The 23,616-nt window shown below is 42.0% G+C and overlaps 2 protein-coding genes across 3 annotated transcripts in view; one reads left to right on the top strand and one right to left on the bottom strand.

The window, feature by feature from the left end:
• Positions 1–5,236: 5,236 nt before the first annotated feature.
• Positions 5,237–5,841, top strand: LOC132242709 (polyubiquitin). The gene has a single exon (XM_059711691.1). It carries the CDS (start codon positions 5,328–5,330, stop codon positions 5,787–5,789), a length of 462 nt encoding a protein of 153 aa, XP_059567674.1. The 5' UTR covers positions 5,237–5,327; the 3' UTR covers positions 5,790–5,841.
• A 6,902-nt stretch (positions 5,842–12,743) lies between these two features.
• ASB15 (ankyrin repeat and SOCS box containing 15) overlaps positions 12,744–23,616 on the bottom strand; it is a 36,449-nt gene continuing 25,576 nt past the window's right edge. The window contains exons 9-11 of one of the 2 annotated variants that reach the window (XM_059711689.1): positions 22,421–22,991; positions 21,146–21,299; positions 12,744–16,135 (exon numbers count right to left, since the gene is read on the bottom strand). In XM_059711689.1, the coding sequence (XP_059567672.1) occupies positions 15,963–16,135; positions 21,146–21,299; positions 22,421–22,991 (898 nt within the window). In that variant the 3' untranslated portion in view covers positions 12,744–15,962. The remainder of the gene's footprint in view (positions 16,136–21,145; positions 21,300–22,420; positions 22,992–23,616) is intronic. The other variant, XM_059711690.1, reaches the window with a different exon arrangement.

The following is a 23,616-nucleotide window of genomic DNA, read 5'->3' as shown; positions in this document are numbered from 1 at the left end:
TATCAAATTTTTCTATTATTGCTTGAGTTTTTGGTGTCATAAGAAATCACTTCCTAGCTCAGAGTCAGAGAGAATTACGCCTATGTTTTCTCTTAAGAGTTTTATAGTGTTAGGTTATTATATTTAAGCTTGATACCCTTTTGACTTAATATTTGCATATGTGTAAGATAATAGTCTAAATTCATCTTCTTGCATGCAAATATCCAGTTGTCTTAGCACTTAAAAAAATACTATTAAATTGCATTGGTGCCTTTGTGGAAAATTACGTGTCCACAAATGTAAGGGTTTCTTTCTGGACTTTCAAATCTGACCTATGAATCTGTGTAAATTTTCTATGCCAATACCACCTGATAGCTCTGTTGTACATAGTGAAATTGCCAGTGTAAGTACTCCAACTTTTTTCTTTTGCAAAAATGTTTTAACTATTATTATCTTCACTCATTATGGTATACTGCCTCCAAAAATAGCTACAACTCTTTTCAATGATTCTAATGAGAGAGATGATTATGAAATTAGAAATGATGAGTTCATTAGATGTTTTTATGGCCTGAGCATATGCTTTTGCGTAACTTCAGGGGTAGCACATCTCACCTTACGTGAAAATGGTTTGGTTTTTGGAAAGGACAGCAAATCATTATAGCCAAGTGTGGTGAGAAGATTAGTCATTCACCTGTATAATGACATTTTAGATAAAACAATGAATTATGATTAAAACTATATTAAAACCTTTGTGTCTTTTGGGGGAAAAAAAGATGAGAAGAAAATACATGAAAATGATAGCCCAAGTTTATTTCTTCAACAATTATGTACTGGCCCATATGATATGTGCAACTTTGAAGGTATGTAATTTATGTACAGAAAGTAGGGGAATTGTATTTTATTCTCCTTTCTGTCTCTCTTCCTTGTGTTTAATTTTTCTGCAACACTTTAATATTGTTTATATTTGACAATTTATTAAACACACACTACATGTCGGATTCTGTTTTAGGTGCTGGAGTTAATGCAGTGAAAAAAACCAACCACATCCCTTCCTTGATGGAGCCTTCTGGAGACAGACAGCATATAAATGACCCAGCAACTACAGAGCATATCAGACAGAAGCTGCATGGAGAGAAACAGAGCAGGGCAAGAGGAAAGAAAGGAGATTGCTGGAATAATATTTCAAGTAGGAAAGATCTCTGTAATAACTGACATTTGAGCATAGACCTAGAAAAGTAAGGGCTTGATGTGTGTAGATTATAATGCTACACATTAAATGTGATTATAAAATAACTAGAGGCCCAGGGCATGAAGATTCATGCAAGAGTAGGCCTTCCTTCCCCTGGCTGCTGGCACCGCCTTCGCTCTGGCCCGGAGCCGCCTTCCACCTTCAAGTGCTGCCCAGAGGCCCGGAGCAGCCAGGGTGGGGCAGAACACCTGCATCGTCGTCATGGCGACAACGCAAACGTCCTGGCCCGGCTGCCACCATCTTTGTCATGTCAATTTGTATATTCTCTCCTTATTGGCTTTGGGCACCGCCATCTTTGTTGTGAAGTGACAGTCAATTTGCATATTCCATCTTTATTAGATAGGATTACTCAGATATTCCTGGAATCACAGATGGTCAGAAGTCAAAGGGACTTTTGAATACATGGATCCTCTCTTTATCACTTCTGTTCAGTGGTCACCTAGCCTTTGCTTGAACACCTTCAGTGGAAATTTTACATTACCGAAAATTCATTCCATTGTTGGATGGCTCAGTCATTACAAAATTCTCATTTCTATTGTGTTGTAAACTGATCTTTTGGAAAACCAACTTAAAAATTTTAGTTTTGAAAAAAAAAAATTTTTAGTTTTGAGCCCTAGCCGGTTTGGCTCAGTGGATAGAGCATTGGCCTGTGAACTGAAAGGTCCCAGGTTCGATTCCATTCAAGGGCACATGCCCGAGTTGTGGGCTCGATCCCCAGTGGGGGACTTGCAGTAGGCAGCCAATCCATGATTCTCTCTCATCGTGGATGTTTCTCTCTCTCTCTCCCTCTTCCTTCCTCTCTGAAATCAATAAAAAATATATATAAAATAATAAAATAAAAAATAAAAATTTTAGTTTTCTCACTGGAACAACCCAGAATAAATAGTCTCACAAATCTTGGGTGGCTCATGGATGACTGTTAAAATGACTCCAAAAGTGGAGACATGAACGTGTTTGCTCTGTGGCAGCATCACTGGGGAAAAATGGCCTCTCCAAAGACACTACCTTAAGACAATATCCATTTAGATATCCTATATATGTGTTAAAATCTCTCTGATTATGATAATAATCTCAATTCATTGGGATCTTAATTCATTGGATCCCCCTTTAAATATTCTCCACAAACTTTAAGTCCATTGAATATAATTCTGCTGAGTGACAAAACACTACCACCTAGCCCTGGCTAGAGTTATGTACAATGAATAATTTAGATTTCCTTGCAACCTTGTCTATATTAAGAGGGGAAAACAATCAAATCATATTTCTAGCACCACCAGCATTTTCTATTTTGGGATTTTCATTTGAGCACATTGTGGTGTGCTTATTTAAAATATATTTTTATTGATTTCAGAGAGGAAGGGACAGGGAGAGAGATGGAAACATCAGTGAGAGGGAATCATTGATTGGCTGCCTCCTGCATGCCCCCTTCTGGGGATCGAGCCCTCAACCAGGCATATGCCCTGACCGGGAATCAATGGTCTCCTGGTTCATAGGTCAACGCTCAACCACTGAGCAACACCGGCCTGGCAAGCACATTGTGTTTTTGAGCAGAATTGCTTTTAGAGTCAATGATACTATAAGCCTTTTCAAGATTAGCATCGTTTGTTTGTTTTTTAAAAAAATCTTTATTGTGGGGAGAATTATTTTCATGGTTCCTGCTTGGCAATCAGATACACACTACTTCCCAGTATATTGTCCAGTTCCCTTTTTAATGAAAACAGTTTCTTCTTTCGCCCTTTATTTTCTTTGGTTTCCTCTTGAAAATGCTATTATTTGTTTATGAAGCACATGTTTGCCAGGTACCTGCTGTGTGGGCAGGTACTGTGCTGGGAGCTAGGGTTACATACAGAAAAATAGAAATTGATCTGGCCCCTGCTCTCAGGAGTTCATCCTCCAGGGAGAAAGGCAGAGTGCAGGAAGGGCTCCGCCAAGGTGCCAGCAGGAGGAGGGAGGTGGGGCGCAGGTGCAGGTGCAGAAGCAACATGGCCCGTGGACCGCCTGGGAGTGGGAGTCCACAAAGGCTCAGAATTGGTAAAGAGCTTTCCACGCAGACAGAGAGGCCTCTGAGCAAACCGCAGGAGGATGACAGTATTATTCGGTGTAGGAGTGGGAGTATGTGGAGATGGCCAGAAAAGTACAGCTGGTTCTTGTACTATATCACACAGAGTGCTTTGGTATCTTGACCTCTTCTTCCTGCATCATTTCTCTCGCTCTCTCTCCCTCTTTTCCTCCCTCTCTCCCTTCTCCTCCTCCTCCTCCTCCTCCTCCTCCTCCTCCTCCTCCTCCTCCTCCTCCTCCTTCTTCTTCTCTCTCTCTCTCTCTCACCAGTATCATGCCTGCACATGGAAGATGCATATAGATGTTGAACATTTTTTATTTGAAGGGCCATGTCAAGGAGTTTGGACTTTATTATCATCGACTGTTAAGTGGAAATCTCTAACATTATCCCATAGCAGCATTCATAGTCATCATTTGCCTTCTTAAATGTAGGCAACTGTTGATCCTGGCAAGTGTTGGGAGAATGCCGGAAATTCAATAAGAATAAAACTCGTCAGCACCTCCAAAAATCAGCAGTGCCAGCCCTGCCAGCAGATCTGCTATTTCAGTACGTAGCTTTGACAGGCAGTGATTGGAGACCTTCTAAGGCCACTTGGACTGGCTGCAGCCTAGCACTCTGTGGCAGGAGACGCCCACTGCCTAAAGGTGAGCTGCTTAGCGTGTTGCTTACGTCCTTTAGGTTATTAATGTTGGAAGTTATCAGGAGGCCCTACCAACTGTTTCTTTCTTTTCTCTAATAACCCTGACATTTCAAGAAGAGTTTGGTAACTTCTGGAACTGTTCATATGGCAAAATGTTTATATCAGCATTCCTATTCATAACACAGAACAGTTAAATGACTGTATCATATGCATACATTTAATAAAAGTCTCATTTCTCCCGATCCTCTGCTTTATTCTGCATTACACCCTTGTCGCTCGCAGACTTAATGTGTGTCATTTCAATAACTGAAAGGACCCCCACAGGTCCAAGATTTCCAATGGCATGTCATTTTGCTGAGCTAAAGTTTGCATCCCCGAGCTTAAGAATGTTTGATGAAAACACTCGGAAAATCTCCACCTGGCTGTCTCGCTGGCACTACAACTCAACCTGCTTCAAACCAGTAACATCATTTCCCTCTTTCTGCTTTTTTCCCCGCCCCCCAGCCCCGGCTGCCACGTTTCTGAAACTGGCATCCCTCCTCCACCCTCGCGGGAGCCTGTGTGTTACCTTTGGCGCCTGCTCTCGTCAGCGTTGTCATGTCACTCGCAAGCTCTCGACTCCGATTTCATGTCTCAGCCGGAGTCTCGGCTGCGGTCCTCTTCTCCAATGACTGCAGCACGGACTCCCGATGCAGTGTGGCCGGGCACCTTCCAATTCCCACAACTCAGCCAGAGAACTCCGGGCAAACACACATCTCAGCGGCTCCTTCTCTGCCTAAAACCTTCCATGGCTCCCATGGTGCTTCAGGCAGAATCTTTAACCCTGGACCTTCCAGGATCAGGACCTGCTCACCTCTCCAGCCTCAGCCGGGGTCCCTTCCTCCGAGTCTCACACTGGGTTTCTGGTCTCCACTCTCTCTCCACCCCCAAAGCCCTCAGGTGTTCAGCAACAGGCTCATGGGGAGACCTTCCCTGATTCCAGGGACCAGCTCAGTTCTCCCAGCTCCCACAGAACCCCATTCCCTGGCAGCATCCCACTGGGGGGGGGGGGTTCACTTGTTTGACTCGGTCTTCACAGGAAAGGCATTTTCTCCAAAGGAAAGAGCCGCGTCTGCCACTCACAGCCCCCAGGGCCTGGGGTAGTTATTACGTGTCCAGGAATTAGGTTTTTTAAAAAGTCCAAACCAGATCAATGGCAGTGTAGACAGGGCTAGATCCACTTCTTATAGAGCCTGGAGTTTATATGGTGTTGAGGGCCTCTCTAATAATAATAATGATATAATTTATAAATAAAAAGTTAGTTGAGGCAGACGCGCCAGACGTTGTAGGGGCTGTGTCGTTGTTGAGGAGACTCGACGGGTTTGGACTTACGGTATTTTCGCGCTCGCTAACAGGTCAAAATGCAAATCTTCGTGAAGACCCTGACTGGCAAGACCATCACCCTGGAGGTGGAGCCCAGTGACACCATTGAGAATGTGAAAGCCAAGATCCAGGATAAGGAAGGCATCCCCCCTGACCAGCAGAGGCTCATCTTTGCAGGCAAGCAGCTGGAAGATGGCCGCACTCTTTCTGATTACAACATCCAGAAAGAGTCCACCCTGCACCTGGTCCTGCGTCTGAGGGGTGGTATGCAGATCTTCGTGAAGACCCTGACCGGCAAGACCATCACCCTGGAGGTGGAGCCCAGTGATACCATTGAGAATGTGAAAGCCAAGATCCAGGATAAGGAAGGCATCCCTCCCGACCAGCAGAGGCTCATCTTTGCAGGCAAGCAGCTGGAAGATGGCCGCACTCTTTCTGATTACAACATCCAGAAAGAGTCCACCCTGCACCTGGTCCTCCGTCTGAGGGGTGGCTGTTAATTCTTCAGTTTTGCATTCATAGTGCCAGTGATGGCACTACTCTGCATTCTAGCCATTTGCCCCAATTTAAGTTTAGAAATTACCAGTTCAGTAATAACTGAATCTGTTCAAAATGTTAATAAAAGTTTTGTTGCATGGTAAAAAAAAAAAAAAAAAAAAGTTAGTTGAGAAGGTTAAACAATAAAATCAGGACAAATGACGAAGTCTGAGGGGATCTGAGCTCCTTCTAAAATCTTCTTAAGCAGGTTCCAGAAATGCTTATAGAGAAATGCTACTTCATTGTAACATTGGCTTCTCAGCCCACCCCCCCCCCACTCCACCCCACTATTCCTGGGAACCCCGACACTCACAGGGGCCTGGAAGCTTCTGCTTCACAGTTTATCTTCCTGAGTGTGGCCCCCAGACTAATGATTGAGCCCAGCTGGCCACTATATGCTCATACCTGACGATGCCGTTTTTGTTCATTTCATGACTGCCTTTCTTATTTAAACTGTCCCCAATTTGCTGATGAAGCAACGTGGAAAGCGTGTGCTTTAGTTTCATTTGCAAAGGAAATTCTCTTATTCTCACAAATAAAAAACAAGCAAACTGAAAATTGGACACAAGTCACCAAAAACAAACCAAACCTGGGAATTCTCTTATTCTCACACATATCAAGGCTGTTCCTCATTGTCACCCTCTGTGTACCTCTGCCTTTTTTTTTTTTTTAGGCTTATATAATCACCCTCACTGCACAGATGCGAGATTGCTTCCTGGACTAGATCTAACACGTCTTCCCCTTACGCGGGAGGATTGGGCTTTCCAGCGTTTCCCACCGCGGTCTGTCATAAGGCTGCTGAACCAAAGTGATGAGTGACCCCTAAGGAAGTTAAGCTTCCGACTTCCCTCGGCCTGTCCCCCGGAGCTGCTCAGCTCGCTGGAGGGAGGCTCGCGGGGGAAGGGCAGGCTAAGGTCAGGCTCTGGACGCACAACAACCAAACAGGCCACAGGGATCAGCTGAGAACTGGCAATCCCCTTATCAAGTCTTCACTCTCAGGCTTGGCAGCCAAGCAAATCTCCCAGCTATGCCAGCTTGTGGTGGAGTGAGCATGAGTCAAATTTAAAATTATTAGAGCTATTTATAACAATATCTTGCAATTGTATAATATTTACAGTTTACGAAATGCCTTCACATACAATGTGCCCAGCAGTCTAACATAGTAATCTGATCTCCATTTATTCATTGTGTGGCCCTGGCTGGGTGGCTCAGTTGGTTGGGTGTCGTCTTGTATAGCAAAAGGTTTCGGGTTCAAGTCCCAGTCGGAGCACCTGCCTAGGCTGCAGGTTCCATCCCCAGGGCGAGTTTGGGAGACAACAAATTGATGTTTCTCACATCGGTGTTTCTCCCTCTCTCCATCTCTCTCTCTCTCTCTCTCTCTCTCTCTCTCTCTCTCTCTCTCTCTCTCTCTTCCTCTTCCTCTAAAATCAGTAAAAACATAGCTCCGGGTGAGGATTAAAAAACTGTGTATAGCCACCACTTACAGTTTGTGAGGCAGTACATGATATAATCGACACTATTATTTTCATTTTTCAAAGGGCAAAGATGGGTTTTGAGGTTCTGAGAGGTTAAAAAAAAATCTCTTTAAGCATACCCGGCTAGTAAGTGGTAGAGTCGTGCCATAGGTCCAAGTCACTTCTCATGATGAGAATTGCTGCTTTGTCATTTCAAAACGTGCCAAAGTGAAAGACAGACAGAAAAATGAGACACCTTTAACCCAGCATCTGATGCTTTCCCTTACGTAGAGTAGATTCGATTACCCTTTGTTGAACTGATTCAAAAAGGTAAAAATAAGTCCCATGCAAGCAAATAGAAAGATAAACTATGTTAATACTGTAAAGACCAAAAAACAAAAACAAAAAAAAAAGGGAGGGGGGGAGACTTCCAGAAAAAACAACAACAGAAACGAAGAAAGAATAGCTGACTTTCATCCATCAGGCCGTTCATCCTATGCTGCAGGCCATCAATACGGAGTTCCACTCACGCAACAGGCAGATTTGAGGTATATCATACGAAATTCTAATAAAGGAAATTTTACTTGTCGTGGAAGCTCTGTTAATTCATTTCTGCAGCTAGCTTCCCGTACCCCTGCGTGTTGATAGAGATTTGCTCACTGTGGTGTTAGATGGGTCTTTTCCCTGGGAGGGCTCCCCCCTCCGGTTCAGGACAACCGTCCCTTTAGAAAACTCCCAATCCTGCGGGGAAGTGCTCACTTAAAGGGCAGCAAAGCTGAGCTCCTGCTGTGAGGAGGGGCCAGAAAGGTAACTTCGGTATCAAAGCACAGGAATATGGGGCCTCGGTGCGTCCAGTAATGGGGCAGGTAGTGTTTGAGAGCCGGTATCTCGTTACTGAGCCTTTTCATTTGCCATTTTATCCTGAAAATCTAAGACACTGTCTTTTCACAGAGACTCCCAGTTCCCCGCTGGCCTTTCTGTCCACAGTTCCCCGTGCTCTTGAGACCCATGGCCTTGTGACCATTTGCCGTCTCTGGTTTCCCTGGGCTCTCACTTCTGAATGCTGCGCCCCCACTCTTCTTGTTGTCCTTTCTACTGCACCCCAGGGAATCAGAGCTAGAAGTCAAGGGTGTCACTGAAGACCCGTCCGTCCCACCGGTCACACGATGCCTTGCCAACTCATGCCCTGACTAGGATAGGAAACATTCACTTCTAGCTCTCAGTCTGTATGTTTTTGTGTGTTTACAAATAATAATAACAAAAATAACAACGTGGGAAAGTCCTATCACCCCCAATATGAAAATGTCCGTTCGGCAGAGCAGTTGGCATTTGTCTGGGTTGAAGGCCAGTAAGACTGGGGAAAGCAGCAAGCATTGTACTGCCCTTGAACACTGTCTCCTCATCTGCTTTCCACCGTCTTATCAGCAGAGCACAGCCAATGACCATGTGCTGCCAGCACCAGAACAAGTGCTTTCCTCTGAGCCCGATGAGCTCACTGTTTAGTTGGGCCACCTCGGCGAGGGTGTAACCATGGCATCACCCCTCAGGGAGAGCCATTCCCCTTTTATTCTCTTTTAAGTGATTTATTCAGATGCGATTTAATCCCCTAACATTCACCCACTTTAAGTGTAAAGTCCAATGATTTTTTTCAGTAAATTTTCCAAGTTGTGCAACCATCATTCCAACCCAATTTTAGAACATATGCAGTCAACCCTTGTTCCAACCCCCCAGCCCCAGGGAACCACTAATCTGGAATCATACACTACTCAGCATTGGCGTGTGGCTTCTTTCCCTTCACCTAATGTTTTTGAGGCCCATCCATGTCATAGTGTGTTGCTGAATGTTATTTTGTTGTATTTCTGTAACTGCCAGGTGATGGACATTTGGATTGTTTCCACTTTTTGGCTTTTATGAACAATACCCCCCTAATCTGAACTGAAAATGTTGGGGTGGAAAGAGGTCAGGATTTACAGTCAGGAGACACAGGTTGAGTCCTAGCTTAGTTAACTGCACGATTGATTACCTTATCCACAGAGTGGAGGTAATTAACCCCTTCGCTGCCCTGCTTCCAAAGTAGTTGTAAGAATCAAATGAGATGATGATGTATGTGGAGTGCCTGTGAACCATCAAACACAGAACAAATGAAAGGCATTGTTATTGAAGTGGTTTTTCCAGAATGTATTCAAGTGAGCTAGATGTTTCTCAAGATTCTTTCCACATTCATAGATCAAATAATCAAGCTTTTGATTTATAGGAAATATCGACTCATTTTCTTCTATAGAGTTGGGGTTCTCACCATCTTTACCTAGCTAAAGCTTGTTACGTCGAAAGGCTTTAATATGATTCCACCTCTCTTAAACTTGCTTGCATTCTAAACCTTACTTTTTTATTTTATTTATTTATTTATTTATTTATTTATTTATTTATTTATTTATTTATTATTGCTTAAAGTATTACAAAGGGTATTACATATGTATCCATTTTATCCCCCCGCCCTAGACAGTCCCCTAGCCTCCCCTATCCCCCAGTGTCTTATGTCCATTGCTAAACCTTACTTTTGATTGTCAAATAAAAGGCTTTGTTTGAAGAGCGGGTCTTCAGAAATCCTAGAATCTGTGTAGGATGTCAGACGCAGTGAAGTTCAGATTTAATCAGGGCACCCTCCAACCCAAAGATTCAATTTAGTCTCTTGGGTATCTCAGGTGATTGTGAAGAGCAGGGTCTGGAGTCAGAGTTAAGACCATGCCATGGGGCTTGCAATGAGTCAAGCCTAAGCAAACGTTACTATTGTCTAGTGAAAGGTGATTAAAGTTGTCACTTCACTAAAACAGTATTAAACTAGATCTTTAGGGATATTCAGACATTCACCAATACAGATCGTTGACCACTGAATGTATTGCCTAGTTCTTTGACTGCCACAAAGCATAAAACATGGCTTCCTTGGGAAGCCAGTGCAGACTTTGCCTCGCGTAGAAAGAAGCTGATACTGGTATCTCACACCCGCTCAATCCCAAGTAAGTATCACACTGAGCACCCTCCACACCTTCTACCTTATCCAGCACTATGGGCTGCTTCCAAGAAGTTTTATCTTAAATCTCACTGGGAGATCCGGGATGCAAGAATTCCAGAGCAAGAGAAATGGCCGTTCCCAGTTTACTGGAATCTGAAGCACAGAATGTTAGTAGCAGCCAAGTGCCTCTGGTGGCATCACTGGCCAGCCCAACATTAGAACTCAGGCACTCCCAGTGCCCAGATTCAAATTACTAGGCTGTCTCTTTCCAAAAACAGCAAATCCCCAGACATGTCTAGCACTCCCTGAAGTTACAAAACATAGGCCACCAAGGTCAAATAAGTCTCTTCCTTTCACACATCTTCTCCCTTGAGAAGCCCTGTCTTCCCTTTTCAACAGTTGATGATCAGGGCTTTACTAAGTAAAAGTAAATGTGAGGAATTACATGCTAGGGGCAATTCCCTGCTGTCTTTATTCCGTGCCTTTTCTCGAAGTATTTATAGATATCGTAAGATGCCATGTACTTCTCTACCATTATTTTTCGTATTTTCACATCTAAACATGACTATCTGCAGCCTTGTACAATAAGGCCAAGGTTCTTAACTTTGGCAACTCTGGCACTATCACTGTCACCCTGTAAGAATGATGAGAGTTCAGGTGTTAGCGTGTTTATACATTTATATCATTCTTGTTCAAATTCAAGCAGCTAATAATTGGTGGAGCCCTAGCCAGTTTGGCTCAGTGGATAGAGCATCGAACTGTGGAATGAAGGGTCCCAGGTTTGATTTTGGTCAAGGGCACATGCCTGGGTTGCAGACTCGGTCCCTGGTAGGAGGTGTGTAGGAGGCAGCCGTTCAATGATTCTCGCATCATTGATGTTCTTATCTCTCTCTCCCTCTCCCTTCCTCTCTGAAATCAATAAAAAATATATTTAAAAAACAATAATTGGTGGAGCCTGGTTCAAACTCATGTCTGTTTGGCTACAAAGTATATGTTCTTACCTACTGCATTATATTGCACAGCTAATGTGCCATACTATGATGCATGTATCTATATATATATTATATGTATATACGAGAGGCCCAGTCCACGAATTCGTGCACAGGTAGGGTCCCTCAGCCTGGCCAGTGATTGGAAGCCAATCAGGGTGTCACGCCCAGTCCCCATGGGGGCCAGCCAGCCAGCGGGGGCGGGGGGGGGGGGCGCGGATAAGGGCCTCAGGCGGTTGGCCGACTGCAGAAGGTTGGCTGTGGGAGTGCACTGACCACCAGAGGGCAGCTCCTGCATTGAGCGTCTGCCCCCTGGTGGTCAGTGTGTGTCATAGCGACTGGTCAACCAGTCATTCCAGTCATTCTGGTTGTTCGGTCTTGAGCTTTTAGCTATATAGATGTCATATATATGTACTATGTATACAAATATGGATATATACATATAGTGTTTCATTTTCTTCCTTAAATAACTTGAAGTAGCTTAGAGTTTTTATATGTCCTAAATGATTTCTGATTTGGAAGGTGACAATATATATAAGAGTGATGTGTCTTGAAACCAAAATTTGGATAGGGATATCTGGTAAAAGGCTAGGACAAAGCTTAAGTGTGGTTCACTGTGATGTAAAACACTTCATCTTTTCTGTAGTTCCCATGCTGTCTGATCCATAATGTATTGATTTTTCAATAGCACGCATCGAGGGGAAGCGTTACCCATGAATATTTGCTGGGCACAATCATGTTCACATTTTCTGCACTGTCATCCTATTGCCTGGAAACATGCACTGTGACTAATGAAAACGAGTGAACCATCCTCTTCAGGAGGCACTTGATTTCAATGGACTTACGAAATTATCTTAGGTTGGAAATGGAAATACTATTTAAAGATCACCTCCTGAAAAACTAAACAAATCACACTCACCTGAGAGGTCAAACCTGCTTCTTTCTTCCCAGGACTTCTGTAGAATACAAAATAGAACCCACAGCGACCAAAACGGCCGTGACATCATGGCAGCACGGAAGGATGTCCTCAAAACACTACCCCATCGACTTCACGGTGGTTACACAGGCACCACTGTAGAATGTTTGGCTTCTCCAAAGGCTCACAGCTGTTGCCCTCTCCCAGATAGTGACATATTCTGAGAGAAACAGAGTCCTAATTAGGTAGAAATTCATTCTCCTTACCACCCAGCCCACTCAAGAACAAAAAACACTGCTCGGGAAGTTCAAGATGTGATAAGAAAAAGATCAAATCCATCTGGGGCACAGTGACTGCCTCTGTTTCATAGAATACATTTTTCTCCTACTGCACAGACACCAAAATAAAAAAACATTTTAAAAACCTGTGCAGTGAATTCATATATTTATATTCATGTATTTCTTGAATATATTTACATAAACTACATTAAATAAAATGTCAAAGCTTTAGTGTACTAGAATTTATTTAATATTTAGAGTATTTTGGATGCATTTATGCAAAAATACATTAAAGGAAATGTCAAAGCTTTAGTTTATTTATTTAATATCTGAAGTCATATGGCAAACTTGTGTGCTTATGGTTATTTTTTATTTATTTAGTGGTAACTGCACTTTAGCCTCAAGTAGGAGAACAACATCGGAATTGTGAAATTTTATACATAAAACATTATAGTTCTAATTAAATACATTGCAGTTTAATTTATATAAATTATTCTTTAGGGAATACAACTATAGCTCTAATTGTACAGGTAATTTTTATACCTATTTACATCTCAGAGTTAACTAAAGCTAAATACAATTTGAAAAATTCACAACCAGTGAGGCATTACAATTGAAAGAGTACAGCAACTCTTAAGATAAAAACAAATCAGAGAAAAACATTAAAATCTAAGAAAAATACATTTAAGTAATTACATTATTAATATTATGTACCCAATTCAGAGAGTCAACACTATCATTTACCACAAGCCATTGGTTATTTTTGTCTGGGTCTCGTACAACATTCACTCATTCACCATATTGAACAAATGATGTCTGAACCCTCTCTGTGCCTTAGGGAATGTATGTAGCCCTAAGAAAACACTGGAAGACAGAGCAGACATAGACCCTGCCCTCACAGAGCTTATCTGTTGGGACAGACAGAGGAGAACACAGGCACCTATAGCAGAGCATGAGAATTGCTGTGCTGGGGCCTCCCTCCCTAGAGGAGGCAACATCAATGCGGAGACCTGTAGGATAAGGGGACACACTTGCGCCCATTGTAAAGCAAGATTTCATGAGCTAAAGGCAGATGTATTTCTCCCAGCAGATACAGTTTTTCCAGCGCAGGGAAAAACAAGCCACAAAGAGCTTCAAAACCACACAGGCAAGCATTATAAGGAAAAGAATGATTAAACCTAATGAAGAAGTTCCTCCAAATATGGACCTGAGCTCTTGTGGTATCTATGCAAATAGACTTGCAAACCAATCTTCCGTTCGCTCAAAGAGCGGGGTGTGATGGTCTAATGTCTGCTGAAGCCAGGTCTCAGGGCTGCTCGTCTCTACCGGATCCGCGTTGGTGTCATACACCTCCTTTTTCTGCCAACATGTAGTCTAAGGCAATTCGATGATCTGAGACAACTTAGGTCATGGAAGAGGAGGAAGGAGATGGAAAGAGGATCCCAGATAGAAGGAAAAGCAAGTGCAAAGACGCCCGAGATGTAAGAGAGCATGGTCCATAGCAAAGAACCTCAGATACTTGCTGGGCCAGAATGACAGTTTCACCCATCAACAGGAAAACGGGGGCAGTGTGGTCGGGCTTTCCTAAGCTAAAGTCGTTCGATGGTAATCGTTGAGTTTAAGGCTGCCTTATTTTCTGGCACTAAAATGGCTGCTCTTTTATGAAATGGCAGCGATGGTAGATGATAATGCAAATCTATTTGCATTTCCTTCTCCCTCTGCCTGAGATCCTCTATGAATATTTAGATAAATGACCCCATTTTTAAAACTAGAAAAACAAAAACTACTGATGTGTAGATTTCACATAGGTCTGGGAATCACTGTTCGAAGAATACGTTTTTAAAAGTGGTTTACCATGGTTGAAGGGGAGGGGGGAGGGAGACATGGAGAAATAAGGCTGAGGAGGAAGGCAGGAAATTAGATCATGAGGAACTTTGAACTTTATCCTAAGAGCAATGGGAATGATTTTAAGCAGGGGAGTGGGAGTGCAACTCTACCTGCATTTGTGAAAGATCATCCTGTGATGTTGTGTGTAGAATGCATGTTAAATGGGGTGAGACAACCGGAAGGAAGGACCGTGAGGCAGGTCTACAGGATCCCAGACAGTGGACATAAGAGCTGGGATTAGGGCCGAACCAGTGAGACTGAGAAGAAGATGATTTCAAGAGATAAACACACCAGGGTTTGGTGATCTGTTACATTGGGTAAGGAAGATGGGATGGTCAAGGCTGATGTCCAGGCTTTTGACGTGGGAGACGGAAGTGATCGTTGCACTAACCATTGAGCTAGACAATATAGGAGAAGGAGCCTTTCGGCGGAGGAAGGTAGTGCGTTCATTTGTGACACGTTGAACTTGAGGTGTCTTGGTGTTCATGTGCATAGGGCAATGGTCTACACAGGTCTCAAGCACATGAGAGGAGCTGAACTTCAGATATGCATTTTGTAGTCAACAGCACACAGGCAGCCATCGGAACTGTGAACATGGATGCAATGCCCCAGGGACTGTAGCATCAGAAGGGAAGAGGGCTTAAGACATATTACAAAAGGGTTGGCAGGCGGTGAGCGACGCAGAAAGAAGCCAGAAGCACACGGGTGGGGAGGAGAGCCAAGGCACCAAGGCACGAAGGCAGAGGCGTTGTGGAAACCACGGGAAGGCCTTTTCCAGGAGGGGCAGCCAGTGTCAGGTGCTGCGGGAATCAGCGGGAAGGACTGAAGAATGCTCATTGCCATTCGCAGCGGGAACTTGCCAAGGATCCAGAGAAAGGTCGCGGCGGCGGGAGCAGGAGCCAGATAGAGTGTGTGAGTCCGCAGGCAGGAAGGGCTCCTTCAGGCAGCTGGGCCAGGAGAGAGGGGGGAAAGGCTGAAGCTGTGGCTTTGAAAAAGTGGGTCTTTTGTTTGTTTTATAAACAGAGGAAAGACTTGCCGATGGGTACTGTAGGAGCCACTTGGTAGGGAGAGTTTGAAGACTTGTTGCAAGAGAAGAAAATCAACAGGGAGTCAAATACAAAATACTGTCTTGCTTAAAAAAATCACAATGCTTAATGGGGGAAAAGGACTTATGTAATACTTTCAGCAATAAAGATTAAATGAAAAAAAAATCACAATGTATCCTAAAGGATGGTTGTCAGAGGGGAGGGATGGGGGGATGGGTGAAAAGGGGAAGGGGAATATAGCAATAATATTGTGTGGTTTTCACAGTGACAGACGATTACTAGAATTAATAGGATGATCGCATTATAAGGTATAAAAATGTCAAATCACTATATTGTGTATCTGAAACTAATATAACCAATATCATGTTGTATATTAACTATACTTAAAATTTTAAAAAATCACAATGTTAAGGTCTTTAAAGATGTGAAATGTGGTGTTCTCGTAAGAACACAGAATCCTGTTATAAAACTGTCAATGGATTTAAACACAGTTAAGGAGGTAAAATGATTCCAAGAAATATTTTTTAAAATCACATTCTGAAATGTTACTTTTAAGTTATGGCAGCGTTAGCTCTTGTCCGTAGAGGTCATACTCTTTAAATAATATGTATCTTTGAATGGTTGGTGGCAGAGGAAGCTTCTCTATGGAGGCGGGCTGGCAGAGTCGCTGGAGTCCCATAATTCTTCGGATTTTTAACCGGCACAAATGCTTTAATGAGCAAGGATTCTCTAAAATGAATGGGGAAAACAAGTAAAAAAATAAAAACCGGTATTAGTGCATTGATCTGGAAGATACAGGCTGTTTTAGACTAACACCAATAGGTATGCACACGTTAACAACTATGACTTTAAGGGAAATTCACCTTTAATTAGGCCTTCCAGACCATTCCTCTGGGATGTAAGCTCCAGGAAGGCCGGCGTGCAGTCTGTCTGGGTCAGGAAGACAGCCTCGCTCATAGCGGCTGTTCAACCCGGGGATGTTAAATGAATGAATGGACTTCACTTAAGCGAGCAACTGCTCGCACCTCCTCCGACTTACTCCTTAGAATTGAGTGTTACAGAGACATGTTTCTTTACTTTCTCTCTCTCCTACCAATCTTTCTGATGAATAACTACCTAGGAAATATCTGATGCAAATGATTCCGTATGTCCATGGTTCTTAGGTTTGTTCCCGTGCCTGACACCTAACCATTTTATATTTAAAAATCTGCTAAGGTTAAATATCAGAGTTAGTCTTTATTTTCAACTCTTGCTTTATCTCGATGCCAATTGCAGCACGGATACATTATCCCAGCAACGTGAGCTAGTGAAGGGCAGCATCGCACAGGGGCTCAGCCATGGGCCCTGGGCTCGGTCAGCTTGGATGAAAATGCTGGGGCTCTGCCACCGAGTATCTGTGTGACCTTAGGCGAGTTACTTGACCTCTGTGAACTCAGTGTTCCCATCTGTGAAATGGGGGTAAGAATGGGACCTACCACGTAGGGTCATTTGAAGATCAAACAAATTAATTCATGTAAAGTATTAGAAAAGTACTTGGTGTGTGCAACAGGAAAGGAAATATTTTGTAGCCATTCATTAATGTGAACTATCACTCAATTCAAAAATAAAAGACATCACATTTCTATTACACTTGAGATGGTAAACATGCAAATTATTTCTTTTTTAAAAATGAAAGCAATGTTTTTCAAAAACTATTGAGGCAAAATAATTGTTACCAAAATAGGCAGAATAAACCCCATCTTTTTTTTTTTACCATTTAATTTTCTTCCCTAACAAATATACTGCCTCTGTATACCTGGAGAAATGCTGACATCCAGTGGTTATCCATACTTATAGCAATCAACTGACTTACATTCTGGTTGCAATAATATATGACTGAAACAAACAAAAACATTCCTCTGATTTATATTTGGATTGCCTTTCTGAAGTCATAAGAATCAGTCATTCTTTTTCAGTATAAACACATGGAAAATGAATTACCAATTAGAAGCAAAATATTCTACGACAGGAAACACATTGGTGTTGGAGAAGGAGCCTATGTTTTGAAATGAGACATGCAAGGGTTCAAATCCTTGCTTTGTTGTTGTCTATGTCTAAAACTTAGGAAAATTAATTTGTCTAAACTTTAGGTTTTTTGCCCTTATGATCTCCAAAATCTTTTAACCTTTTTATTGTAAAATAAAATATAAGTAAAGCAACTGAACAAATGTATAGCTTCTTAAGTTATTATAGAGGTTCAATGCACGAAATTTGTGCACTCGGGGTGGGGGGGTGGGGGTTGTTCACCTCAGCCTGGCCTGCGCCCTCTTGCAGTCCAGGAGCCCTCGGGTGATGTCCGACTGCTGGCTTAGGGAGTGGGTCTAAGCTGTCAGTTGGACATCCTTAGCGCTGCTGTGGAGGCGGGAGAGGCTCCTGCCACCACCGCTGCGCTCGCCAGCCATGAGCCCGACCTCTGGCTGAGCAGCGCTCCCTTTGTGGGAGCGCACTGATCACTAGGGGGCAGCTCCTGCATCAAGCGTCTGCCCCTGGTGGTCAATGCGAGTCATAGTGACCTGTCGTTCTGCTGTTTGGTCAATTTGCATATTAGCCTTTTATTATATAGGATTATTAGGTCAACATCTTTACCTCCCAGGTTATAATAGAGGAACTTCTCTAGCCACCCCAGAATTCCTTCCAAAGTCCACCCCAAGCTTCATTTATTCCTCCCCTCTAAGAAACTACTAGTCTGACTTGTACAGGAATCATTTCTTGTAGCACTTCATCATCTCAGTGTGTTTACCCTGCACCAAGCATGTCAAACTCAAAGGCTAACACGGGTCAAATAAACAAGGTTTAAGTTTATGTGGGCCACAACAAAACAAAAGCTTCAATTTTCATAGAAATGTAGATTTATTTCAATAGAGACATGCTGAATACAAAGGGCTGAAATAAATGAGTGATTGTTAATATAAAATAGAATATTTAATAAAAATTAATATTTTTTCTTGAACATTAACTTACCAGACACTGAATAACTGCACAAATTAATAAGTGTAACGCAAATAAACCTTTTTTTCTTGTTCTCCGAAAGCAAAATATTTCCTGTTGCGCACACCAAACAAGCCAGTACAAGACTAATGACGTGGCAATTGGCTGCTAAAATATTCGCTGCTAGTAAATTATTAGTGGAGAGAAATGGTGTGCCTGTGTGTAAGGCACGTAAGGGAAATGAATGCAACATGTTTATAGTAATCAGTCATTAGTGAATGTTGTAGTTTGTTATTAATAATTATGTATAACAGGATATTGTAAAAATTAAGTGATGAAATTTTTATTAAAACATTTCTTACATACCGTTATATTGGCTGAGCTGCAAAAATATTCATTGTGGGTCACATGTGGCCCGCAGGCCACGAGTTTGACATGCTTGCCCTGCACTATAGTATTGACAATTGACAATCTTTTTAAAAATTTGACATGTCTATTTATATTTTTCTTATAATAAATTTATATGAGGTTTGACTGTGATACTTTTCTGTTGCTCATTTTTATGGGAATTTAGTTTTCCCAAATTTCTGGAAGGAAGCTAGGTTCCAGATAGCTCTTTGAAGTTAACGGAGCTTCCTACTCTGTCGCCTTCTTGCAACGGTCCTCAATGCGGCCGGTGTCCTGCTCTCTGAGGTTTCCCGGTTTTGCTTGCACCCCACTCATGTGGACCTCTCTTATCTCCATCCTGCTTGATTTCGTTGTTATCCCAATGTGGGCCCAGTTCAGAAAGGCTGGCCTGTCAGCCCAGTTTCCTGAATTCATAGGGTCCAGACTGTTGGATAATTCCCTTTAGCCTCAGTTTTTTATTGATGAAAATCAGCATGACAGCACACAACTCTACAAGTTGTGAGGATTTCGTGACATACTTTACATGGGCATTTCATACTGCACATAGACTTATGTATAATAAAAATAATGTAAAAACACGAATATTGTAGTTTATAAAATAGTTAAATTTATTAAGTGTTTTAATGTTCTACTTAGTATGCTAAGCACCTTACAGGCATCGTCTCTTTATTTACTTTTTAAAATATATTTTTATTGATTTCAAAGAAGAAGGGAGAGGGAGAGAGAGATAGAAATGTGAATGATGAAAAAGAATCATCAATCAGCTGCTTCCTGCACACCCCATACTGGGGATGGAGCCTGCAACCTGGGCATGTGCCCTGACTGGGAATCGAACTGTGACCTCCTGGTTCAGAGGTCAACATTCAACCACAGATCCATGCCAGCCAGGCCATGCATCATCTCTTTAAATCCACACAACAACCTTATGAGGTAACTACTATCCTAGCCCCATTTTGCAGTGGGAAAACCTTGGCATAAAAAGGGTAAGTAACTTTCTCAAAATCACATGGCTAGTATGCTATTTTGGTCTTTTTTCAGAAAATAAAAAATTCCCCTCTCTTCAATGAAAAAGGAATGGTACAACAAATTGTTGTTTGTTTCCATGAAAATATCAGCCCTGAATGACATATACAACTCAACAATCCTGCTCTTAGATAAGGCCAGAATTTTATGCCATCCTAGGTCCATCTATCCCCAGAGGTCAATTTCTAGGCTCACAATACTGCATTACTCATCAGTTCTCTAAGATTCCAATTTAATTCCCACAAAGTCTCTTCTATGGTAGAACTCATTCAAGGGGAAGTCATTTGAGAAAATCCAAGCTTACCTCCAAATCTGCATTTGAACTATCAATCTTTCTAGCCAAAGTCTCCATCCTTCTCTCAAAAAACTCAGGTGAATTAATTTCATGTGTGAGACTCTGATTGAAACTAAATGTTTAAATGAAAACTACTTTATCACTCATATTTCTTTTTATAGAACTTTATACTTAACAAATTTGATATGTAAATCAGCTCAACATTTAAGTTTTATCTTATTGGCTGAAAAATATAATCTACCTAAAATTTGCCTGATCCTAAAGAATTAGTTGTTGAGGTTTTGTTAATCCATTCATGGATGATTTGGGTTTATTAAGAGTGCCAGATTATATGCATGTGACGTAAAGTTCTACGATGCTTCTTTAGGCTTCATGCAACTGATGTCTAAGTAGCTTTGGGAGTTCATTTTTCCAAATCATATTTTGAAAGAGAAAACCTCTCCAATCTGTTATTGTTTCTAGTTTCTATATGTATTTGAATTAATTTTAAATGCCATTTTATTGAAACATTTGTAATATAATTCACATTTATAACCAAACTTTAACCTCGAGAACACAAAGTAGACTGTCTATAATAAAAACATTTGATGGTAGGAATGTGTCAATAAAGACCAGAGAGAGAGCATATCAAAAAAGATAATTCTAATACACACCATTCATTCATTTACTCAGTATTTATTGACTATTTAGCACTTACTAGGAATTATGCTAAGCCTTGAGAATATAAAAATAAACAAAACAGATTCCTGCCCATATGGAGATTACAGTCTACATACTTTATGATAGTCTAGAAGTTAACTTTAAAAAATGAGTTCTATTTAGGATGTTAATATAGTTATAATATTACCTATTATACAATCAAAGAGTTAGAAAGTATTAAGAAAAGCAAAACAATATTAGTACCTTAAATCAGAGGAAATAGTAAGGGTGACTTTCAAAAACAGTGAAAATAAAGTAGCACTGAAAAAAGTATCAAAGATAACATTGAGAAATTTCCCCTATAGACATTTTTCATAAAAAGTTTTGTAGGCAAAACTTGTTTTTACCTAGTATTTGACGGATTTCTGGCCATTCTCTCTGTACTTCCAGGGCAGACTTCAGTTTATCACACAGAGGGATATAATCCATGTAATCTATTAACACACGAATAACGCTTCCTACCAAGTGTTTCATCCAAGGAACTGTAATAAACTCACAGAACTGAGAGAATTGATAAAATTTAACTTAGTAGTACTTTTAATATACCATATACATAAGCACTCAATTTTGTTATGAAAATTACTATCTTTGTCTTTTTACAGGAAATAAAAGGCACCGCCTTGTAATGAACAAGAAAGAAAAATAAATTGTTTGCTTGTTTCTGTGAAACAATGGGTCCTGGAGTTATATGCCTGGCTCTGATATGATGTAGCCAGCATAACATGGAACAATCATGCTCCTCTCCAGGATTCTCCCTTCCACTCTTTTAGCCCCAATATCCCACTGAATAAGCATAAGTTATTAACTGAATACATTTTCCCATTCTTCTACATTCAGTTTCAATTCAAGAAAAATAAACACCCTCTTTGGTGCCTAGTTTTACTCTTATGTCCCCACTAGAGGCCTCTTGCAGGAAGATTCCTGCAAGAATAGGGCTTCCTCGGGCCAATTCCTGCAAGAACAGGGCTTCCTGAGCCTGGAGCGGAGCAGAGAAGGGAGCAAAGCCCACCGAGGCGGGTTTTGCTCCTTTCTCCGCTGCCTCGCTCCCTCCCTTAGCCGCTTCACCCTCGGCTCCCTCCCTTCTCTGCTGCCTCGGCTCTCTCCCTTCTCCGTCGCTTTGCTCCCTCGCTGGGTCACCTGCAGTATGCAAATTTAATGGGTTAATTTGCATACTCTTCTGATTGTTTGGTGGTCGTAGTGAAGGTACGGTCAATTAGCATCTTTGTCTTTTATTAGTGTGGGTATTATTGCTAACAAAAGTTCAAGAGTGAGAAAAATATCAAAGTTAGAGTTGATTTTTCTTTTCTTGTTACATCTCCCAACGAGCCAAAGTTAGGCTGATTTGGAGATGTAACAAGAAATGAGCCCAACTGGCATGGCTCAGCGGTTGAGCATCGACCTATGAACCAGGAGGTCACAGTTCAAGTCCCCGTCAGGGCATATGCCTGAGCTTCGGGCTCGATCCCCAGTGTGAGGTGTGCAGGAGGCAGCCAATCAATGATTCTCTCTCACCATTGATGTTTCTATCTCTCTCTCCCTCTCCCTTCCCCTCTGAAATCAACAAAAATCTACTTTTTAAAAAAATGAAATGAAAAGATGCAGAACAAAAGGATGTAACTCACCGGGTTATCCTTTATTATACACGATGTCCACCCTGGCAGCACCTCTTCCTCGATGTCTGACCACACAAACGAATTCCCAAAGATGTCTCCGTGCATGCACTGAAAGCACAGCTCCACTTGATAGCCATTATTCAGCAGCAGCCTCAGCATCGCCTCATCATTTAGGGCATACTGAATGGCGCTGGGGAAACGCGTGTCGTTCACATGCATAAAATAGCAATTGACATTAGCTCCATGGGAGAGAAGCAGCCGGACGATCTCATGATTGCTGGCCCTCACTGCCACAAGCAGGCAGTTGAGGGGATCTAGGTTTGGATCTGCACCTGCATTCAGAAGAACTTCTGTGCAATGGATGTCGTTATTAGAAACTGCAAAATACAGTGCAGTCTTCCTCTCATCGTCATAGCTCGCAGAAATGTGGTCAGCGAGCGGAGTGTTGACATCAAAACCATTTTCAATGAGCAGTTCTAGGCACTGGACATTTTGCCCATCTGCTGCTGAGTGAATTGGTGTTAGCCCACTTTTCCGGATTGCATTTGTGGATGTTACTGGGATAAGATACTTCAGCGCACTGAAAAGAAAAATGATAAGTCAAATATCCACATGGCATGAAGACAATCGAGAAATTAATTAAACCAGCTTCCTCATTAGACAAATGAGTGCAGTTTGTTTTAGTTTTCTTTATTTCTGCTAGATAACCTTATACAAAGACATATAACCTTTGTCCATTGACTTACTACTATTTGGTTTAGTGTGATGTAGTTTAGTTTTTATTTAGCTTCCTGTTCTAAATGTTCCTGGGGATCACATGTTTGGCCCTAGAATTTTGGCTCCTCAGGAATCCTCCCCATCTTCCAATTCTTCTCTGAACAACAATACAAGTTACCAGCAGCCAATGCTATTTAATGAAAACTATAACAGAAAGGCAAGCCCCTCTGATGCCATAGAGAAATGCTTCATAAGCTTGACCGTTAGAATCATGGAGTCACGGGAAATTAAAGCTGGAAGTGGCCTTGAACATCACTCAGTGCAACTCCTTCATTTAACAGAAGCGCAATATGAAGCCTGGAGGAAGGGAAACGACTTGTCCAAGGTCACACAGACGTGGAGCAAGGGTGAGATTTTAGGCCTCTTGAGTTCTCATTCATTACTCCCCCTTCACCGTTTTCTGAGCTACCCACACTTTACCATTGGCC

The sequence above is a fragment of the Myotis daubentonii genome, chromosome 10 (genome assembly GCF_963259705.1).
Source record: "Myotis daubentonii chromosome 10, mMyoDau2.1, whole genome shotgun sequence".
In the NCBI taxonomy this organism is placed as follows: Eukaryota; Metazoa; Chordata; class Mammalia; order Chiroptera; family Vespertilionidae; genus Myotis; species Myotis daubentonii.
This window is presented reverse-complemented; position numbering and strand designations above follow the sequence as displayed.